Here is an 8,469-nt window from a genome sequence, read left to right on the forward strand (position 1 = left end):
CCCACGGCCTGCGGGACGCACACGACGAGCCGCACCATGCCGACCACCACCCTCATCCACACTCGCACCCGCACCAGCAGCCGCCGCCGCCGCCGCCCCCGCAGGGCCCGCCGGGCCACCCAGGCGCGCATCACGACCCGCACTCTGACGAGGACACGCCGACCTCGGACGACCTGGAGCAGTTCGCCAAGCAGTTCAAGCAGCGGCGGATCAAACTGGGATTTACTCAAGCGGACGTGGGGCTGGCGCTGGGCACCCTGTACGGCAACGTGTTCTCGCAGACCACCATCTGCAGGTTTGAGGCCCTGCAACTGAGCTTCAAGAACATGTGCAAGCTGAAGCCTTTGTTGAACAAGTGGTTGGAGGAAGCGGACTCGTCCTCGGGCAGCCCCACGAGCATAGACAAGATCGCAGCGCAGGGGCGCAAGCGGAAAAAGCGGACCTCCATCGAGGTGAGCGTCAAGGGGGCTCTGGAGAGCCATTTCCTCAAATGCCCCAAGCCCTCGGCCCAGGAGATCACCTCCCTCGCGGACAGCTTACAGCTGGAGAAGGAGGTGGTGAGAGTTTGGTTTTGTAACAGGAGACAGAAAGAGAAAAGGATGACCCCTCCCGGAGGGACTCTGCCGGGCGCCGAGGATGTGTACGGGGGGAGTAGGGACACGCCACCACACCACGGGGTGCAGACGCCCGTCCAGTGAACTCGAGCGGGGGGAGGGGCAGAGCGCTGGGCTCCCCCTCCCCTTCGGTCCCTGGCCCCTTCCGGGCCCCCTTGTTCCCTCTCTAACTTCTGATTGTTCTTTATTTTTAATTATTATTTCCCCGTCCCTTATAAAGAAAAAAAATTACGGGAAAAGGAAAGCGACTAAGACACTGGACTATCCTTTCAATGGTAGCAGGTGTAATGATGTGTTTTGACCTTTGCAGGCGAGTACCCAGGCAATGGAGTGGAGTGTCTCCTAGAGAGAGTGAGGAAAGAGTGTGTGATAGAGAGAGAGCGCGCGAGAGAGATGCCAAGCACTGAAATAAATACCTGGCAAAACTAAATAAATGACCAAAAAGAAAAAAAAAATCCACCAAACCGTGGTAAACACAAAACGCAGCTTCCTGATGCTCGGAGTTGGCACATGCTGCTGTGTTTACTTAATGTGGATCCCCATCAGGAAGGAGGAAAAAATACACACGCTCTTTGATATAGGCAAAATTTAACCACATAAATTTGCACTGCAAGAAAATTGAAGTTTACACGAACAAATTCGTAAACATATTTTTCTCTTTCTCCCCACCGTTAATTCTGGGATTGCTATTTTTGGCTTTGTTTTGGTTTGCTTTATTCAGCGGAGAGAGTTGAGGCCAGCTTTTGGCCGCTCCCCATTTCTAATGTTTTTGTGTTGCCCATTGTTCTTATCTTTTGTGAATTTCGGTTATCTTCAGGTCCTCCTTATATTGGTGTAACATTTACTTGCTACTTTTACCAAAGTAAAACGATTGGCTGCATACAAAATAAATAATTCTCTGCTTTCAGGAAATGCTCATGGTCTACCCGCTTTATCCAAGGCAAGAATCCAGTTTGGAATATAAAAATAAGAGTCAAGCAGTAGTTTTTGTGACCAGCCACAAAGTAAACTTCATTTTTCAGGCAGTGTTTCTGGGGGAGGTTATGGAGGGGAGAAAAAGAAAAATCGATAGTGAGTGACCGATTGCTTCATTTTATCAGGCGGGCCCATTGTGAAAGAGCTTAGAGGAAATATGGAGGTTAAATATATTTTGAGTTGTCCAACAGAAAGTGGCACTTTGAAGAGAACTAGGAAATATGTCTTCAGATATTCCTGTATAGTTCTCTGTCTTCAGTCTTAATAACTTAATTATAAGGAATTATTTGTGCAGATAGCAATGGTTAAACTTTGGTCTTCTAATTGTTTTTTATTTTTTTCTAACATAAAATAACCCAGGAACTTAATGGTGTATGCATAAACTATGTTTCGTAGCACACAAATACCCACATGCATACATAGAATATCTCCACTTGGTAGACTGGTTTTGTTTTCACTGGCTCATTTTGTTTATCGAGTCATATTTAGGGTTCCACACCCTCTTCTCCCATAATTTATTACAGAAAATACCAGTTTGGTTTGGAAAGCTTTTCCCCCCTCTTTCACTAAGGAAGCCAAATGAAGTGAAAAAAAAAATGCCAATTTTAATCCTTCCTTTCTCCCCTTTGTTAATAGTTCTAAGTGCATTTTTGACCTTATCTTGATGGAAAACGGTTAACTACCAACACAAAAGACTCTACTGGGAAGTGTAGGTGAAAAACTTAGCTCTATTGAAAAGAAATACCTTTAAACTGTGATCAGTTCAAATTTTAAAAATAATCAGCACAAAAGGGCGCTAAAAGGGAAAACACTTTTTATTAATCTTAAAAGTTTGGGGGCTTTTTTCTGGTTAGGAATTAGATAAATTTTTATTTTAAAAAATTAAATTCTTATTACCATAAAATTATGGTTCAGCATCAGATTAGCATTGCACTCAGTAGTTAAGGTTTTAGGAAATATGCTTTATATTGTCTTTTCAAACACATGTGATTGTTTCATTTTCAATGTTTTTGCAAGATAAATGGTGACTTATAATGGGCATATTTATTTGCCTGTATTTCATTTCCCCCAATGAATGTCACAAGGAAATGGTCACGGAGCTGCTTCAGGGTGCATCACGCTTCTTGTTCCTGAGGTGTGGGGACTGGTCTTTAGTGAAGCAATCCAGAGCAGGGCAAATAGCCAATGGTAAAAGGAGGAAATGAAATTTCAGATACTTATTACCAAGTAGGTAAGGTTGGAAGCTGGAGTTCAGGGGATGTGTCTATAGCTCCTCTAACTCTCAGGTTTACTAAGATGGAAGTTACCACTGAACCTTACCACTATGTATATATGTTTAATATCTGTCTTTTGAAATGCAGAAATAGTTTAAATGTTTCTTTGTCTATTTTTCTTTTCTTTTTTTTTTTTTTTAATGCTACCCAGGGAAATATTTTCATATCATTTTTAAGTGGCCTGCCTCAATGTATATTTATTTCTTTTGAAGCAAAAAGGTTCTGGAAACTGTTTTTCTGTAGCTTTAAATGAGTAGGTAAGCAAAATCTATATGGGATGTAATTTTTTTGTTCAGTCTCTTTAAAAATACTTTGTTTTGGTACATTTGGTTGTGCTTGTGGGGAAAATAAAAACGCAGAGATCCTTATATATTTATGTTAAAGTAATATTTTATTATCTACATAAAACAGAAATGCACAATACCTTCATAGTTTGTTCTAATTATTGAAATATCTTTATTTTATTTTTAAAGATAGTGCCAACTTTTAAGGGGGAAGAAACCGTAGACCTAATACTGAGTTGAGTTGTGTGTGAAACACTTCCCTTCCTTTATACTTCATAAAGTTTGGAATAAATTTTATGCATATCCTGCCAGGTTTCATGTTGATAACTTTCAGAGGTTTTTTTTTTTTTTTTTTAAGAACTGGAGACTACTGTTCTGAATCACTTTTTTTTTTTTCAAAAATGATCATCCCCAAATCTTTCAGTCACTATGCATACAGCATTAAATTTAAGTGGTCTTTGGATTTGAGCTATAATTTGTTTCCCATTTCAGGGTCTGACAAAGAGATGTTTGCCCCTTTTAAACGTATGCAGATATCCCTGCATTTTCTTTCCAGGTTAACTGTACCTCATCAAATTGTGCTGTTTTGGAGAGTGTCAATGGAACTAGGTGGACTTTAATCTCTACCCACATGTCCTCACGTAATTTGGGATCTGCAGAAAAGCAGGGCTTAGTTAGGGGATTATTCTTCTTAATAATTAACAAATATCTTTCAACAAAGAGTAACCCTGATAATATGCTATAAGTGTGTTTACCAAATGATTAGAGGTAGATCCTATATAATATTACTGTTAGGTTAACAGAAAAAAGATGGATTTTGCAATGGTTTGTACAATAGTGTCTATTTCTCATCAGGCAGACAAACGGGCTCTAAAACAAGAAAAGAAAAGAAAAACACATAGGAGAGACTGGAGCCGTAAGGCTAATAACAGATTTTTTCACACAGTCTTAGACAGAACACTACATTTACCAAAATCAGTTTTAAAGTTAGTGAGAATTCCAAGCAGTGTTGGGTTAGTTTACAAGTTTGCTGATGTAAAGTCCTCCTTGGAACATCTGTTTAAATATAAATGTCCCTTTTGAGGGGTAGTTTCTGGGCTTATTACATCTGATCATCTTTTCTAACTCCTAGTCGATATTACATGGGTCCCAAACAGATTCAGCCAAATGATCTTATCAATAGTCTGAACGAGAAGTGACAGAAAGAAGAAGTGTTTTGTGACCACAGACATGCTGATGGGTAAAATGTTTAAGCTGGGTATAGATTTGAGTTTGGGGTCAATATCCTTCTCCACCAAAGGCAGAAAACAAGCAGCATCTGCCCTCTGCAGGGCATTTTAGTGGACCTTGAGAAGGCATTTTTGTTCTTAGCCATAGGGGCCACTGACTGGAAACTATCTCATGTTAAACAGACACACTGTGGTTTTGACCCATGCTTACCATTCGGATCCTAAGGCTACTCAAGATAGTTTCCACACCAGTTTAGGAATTAGTTACACACTTAAGGTGCAAAACGTTACCATTGCCACTGGGAGAAATTTTTGCAGCAGCTATCCTTAAAATGTTGGCTAGCCACAACAACAACAAAAAAAACCCTTTATTTTCTCGAAAGACAATAACAATGCAGAATATGGCCATCCTGAAAGAGCTCCTGTGTTTTCTTTAAATATGCCACTTTTTAAATTTATAGTATAAGATGAGGGAGAAACAATCATGTGGGAACGAGTTATGTAAAGGTCAGATAGAGGGAATGGCCACAAATAATATTATGCTTGGCACTTCTAAACATTCTCAGTTCCCACGAAGTAATCTCCTTTATATTTCAGATGGCAGCAACAAAAGCACTCTTTTCTTCCCTTTCCCCTCCTGCTCCTACCAATGGGGGCCACACACTGGTTGGCAAAATTTTCTGGTGAAATGGCTTTGATAAAGGCACTCATTTTTCTATCTTATTTTTCCAAATACAACTAATAAAGAGATGCAACAGCAATAATAGGGGAGAAATGGCATTTGGGTGCATTGGTACCTGCACAGTGTGTCTATATGCTGCATTCATTTGCCTTGCATTTGCCTTATTATGGAAGCAGTTTGGGTAGTTCTGGGGAGTGGGGTGTGATTATCTCTTTGTTGATTTTTCAGTCAGTTCCTAGAACTCTGTTCTAGATTCTATTGAATTCCTACACAAGTTAAAGAATGAGGCAAAGAACAGAGCTTGGACAGAAAAAGAAAGAAGGATGATGACGTGAGGGTCAAAGGTAAAAGTGTTTCTTTGGGTTTGCTTGTATATGTCAGTGAGTAAGGCAAAGGGACAGTGTTTATTTAAAATGAAAGAAAAAGCTGCACCTGAGGCACTATGACTCTTGACAATATGACTAAATAGGATGTACAGATAAGTTTTTAGGAAAGTTTACTTTTTCAATGAGGCAGTCTTTTAGCAGGAGACAGATAGTGGTAGGAAAGAACCAGGGCTTCTGCTACCCATTCACTCTATCTGGTTCTGGATGGGAAACAATACTAAAGTGTCAGGGGCCTGCCACCCAGCTAGCAAATCATGGAATCAACTGGCTCATGTATGCAGAACTTGGGCAATTGTTATTTCAATGCCCCCTTATCTGCAGGCAGGCATGAGAATGCCAGAAAATGGCTTAGTTTTCTTTAAGGCTTTGCTTGGTTACGGAGATAAAGAAACAATCAAAATATTTTCACATTGTTCTGGTGGTGTTTGGTGGAAAGCTAGGAAATTTGTTTCCTTCTTTAGAAAAAGTTAATTCATTTCATCATGTAGTACATTTCCTTTACCTTAATAGCACCTCTGCTTGGCTTAGCTGTTAGAGGTTTTAAACACAGTATCATACCCCATCTAAACAACCCTGGCCTCCCTTATTGTTCCTAGAACTCTGATTGTTGGTAACATTAAGATGTATTTCTTTCTTTTTCTTTTTCTTTCTTTTTTCTATAAAAGGCTGAAATGTTATTTAATACACCAGTAAAAGTGCATATACATCTTAAAGTTTATTCCTTCCACGTCTTTCTGAGTTTTATGGCTCTTTGTCTGGGTTGGGGGTGGGGGTGGGACTTCCACATGCTGTTTGTGCGTGAAGCGCTTGGGCTCTGGAGTGGTGTGTAGTTGGCGGCGAACAGCTCTCGGCTCTCAGAATGGGGAGCTGTCATCTAGAAAAAAGAAAATAAATGCCCCGCAATGACGTACTTGTCACCGATTTCAGAAAGACAGGGGAGCATTAGGACCGCATCTGAGCGATATGGAGAGGATTTTGATTGTTATGAATTGTATACGATTAACTCTCGGTGTCCCGAACGACGGCAGTAGGAAACCTCGCTGTGGAGTACATTTGAATCTGCGTCTTTTTTTATTTGGGTTATATATTTTTACTTCCACCAGCGTTCCCTCTGGGTTTGTTGTTAAAAAAAAAAAAAGAAAGAAAAAGAAAAAGCCACACACCAAAAAAAGAAAAAGAAAAAGAAAAAGCCACACACCAAAAAAATATGGCCATGGAGTTGGGCAGTAGAGTGGGAAAAAAAGTTTCTTGTGGGTTGTAACACAAATTAGCCATTGTAAATCACTGGGCTTTAAGGTTTAGGCAAATCTGTGCAGAAAGTGTTGAGAGCTCCTTCCCTCCTCCTGTTAAGAAATCTCATTCAGTCAGAGGAATTTTTGTGACCTTTAATGTTCCATAACACATGATTCTGGAGAGAATTACTTGACATTAATAACTTTTTGTTGATGCTGTTCCCCTAACAAATACTCCTTCAAGTTGTTGCATCTCCCGGGCAAGGCGGGCGAGTGTGCTGTGGGCCGCCGGCATCTGCTGGCAGCTCTGACGCAAAAGAGGCGCCCCGGCCTGGCCGCGCGCCCCGCACCTCGGGGGAGCCCCAGCGGTCCCCAGGAAGGCCCAGACGGCCTGGCTCGACGGTGCGGGGAGGGCAGAGAAGTGACTGGAGCCGGCCATTCCCGTCACTCCCAGCTCTGGCCTTCGCTCCGGGACTCTGCAAACAGTCCCTGAGTGCCTTCTGGAAATCAGGGATTCTCTGTGGCTCCCCGGCTCCGACGCCCGGACCCCTGGGGAAACAGTCGAGAGCTCGGACGACGACGGCTATTCCAACCCTCCCCCTTCCCAGGGAGGCCCTGGGTGGCGTGGACAATAGGTGGATTCGCCCATCTGAGGCTGTGAAGTTGGAGGTGAGGCGGTGGTTAGGAGAGCAGATGCCTCGGGTATGGCCGTCTTCCCAAGGAAGCGGGATCTAGACGCAGGAGTTGGCAGGGCCTCTTTGGGGGCTCGCGTGTCTGAGGCAGAGGTGAGGTGGGGCGGTGGGGCGCAGGGGTGACAGGGGGTCGAGGGCCCAGACGAGAGTGAATGTCCTAGCTTTCTGCCTGCCCGGCTTTTCCGCTTGACTGTGCAAAGTCGGGCCCAGGACACTGCTCCCGCATGGCAGAAGCAATCTTGGGAGACGGTGCCCCAAGAGAAATAAGGAGAGGAAGCAATGCAGGAAAACTGGGGAGGAAAAGGGGACAGCTGTTTGGGAAATAGAGTAATATGGGCTTTTCCTGATTTGGGGGGAAGGGGGGCAGGGAATGAGGAGGACAAACGAGAGTTGGGGAGCGAAGTTCTGAAGCATGTTCAGCTCCCACCCATCAAACTTCTGGCTTTGTGACCTCAGCTCCCTGCCTCCAGTGGAGAGGAACCTACTGTCTGAGCGCCGAAGCATGGAGGAAAACGAATGTCCAAACCCCTGGCAACCGAACACTCCCTGCTGGGCCTAAAGTCAATTGCCAGCAGAGGAAAGTCAGGTCCCCGGAGAAGGGAACCAGGGAGCCCCTCTGGGCACGCTGTCACCCATCCCAAGGCAGACCTGAGGACCACGAGCGGTGAGGGCCGGCGCCCCAGGACTGGAGGCCTGGCGTCCATTTCCGCGGGCTGGGCACTCGTAGCGCTGGGGGACGCCCCCCTTAATCCTCTGAGGCCCCTGGGAAGAGTCTCCCCGTGGGAGGAAGTCACTCCGCTCTTCAAAAGCCCTGAAGACGGGCACTGGGAGTACTAACTCGGCCTCTCGCCTCCTGCAGGAGGTGAGGCCGGGCAGGGGACAGCGGCGCTTGGGATCTGGGATGTGAGCAGGGGGTCGCGGGGATGGGAAGCTGACTGGGGAGGAGTGAAAAGGCGACCAAGGGCAAAAGCAGCGGCTCCCGCGGGGCGCAGGTCTTTGCTGGCTCCGGGCCTGGCCTCTGCCGGGCGCGCCCGCACCTCCCGCTCGCTCCTGCCGCGCCCGCCCGCGGCCACTCACCGAGCCCGGCGGCCAGCCCGGGCG

General features: G+C 44.7%; 1 protein-coding gene across 1 annotated transcript in view; it reads left to right on the top strand.

Moving 5' to 3' along the window:
- Positions 1-6,162, top strand: part of POU3F2 (POU class 3 homeobox 2) — a 7,624-nt gene extending 1,462 nt beyond the window's left edge. Inside the window, exon 2 of the mRNA XM_008581312.1 lies at positions 2-6,162. Coding sequence (XP_008579534.1) covers positions 2-698 — 697 coding nt within the window. The 3' untranslated portion in view covers positions 699-6,162. The remainder of the gene's footprint in view (position 1) is intronic.
- Positions 6,163-8,469: the final 2,307 nt, after the last annotated feature.

Source organism: Galeopterus variegatus, unplaced genomic scaffold (genome assembly GCF_000696425.1).
Source record: "Galeopterus variegatus unplaced genomic scaffold, G_variegatus-3.0.2 Scaffold2322, whole genome shotgun sequence".
NCBI lineage: Eukaryota > Metazoa > Chordata > Mammalia > Dermoptera > Cynocephalidae > Galeopterus > Galeopterus variegatus.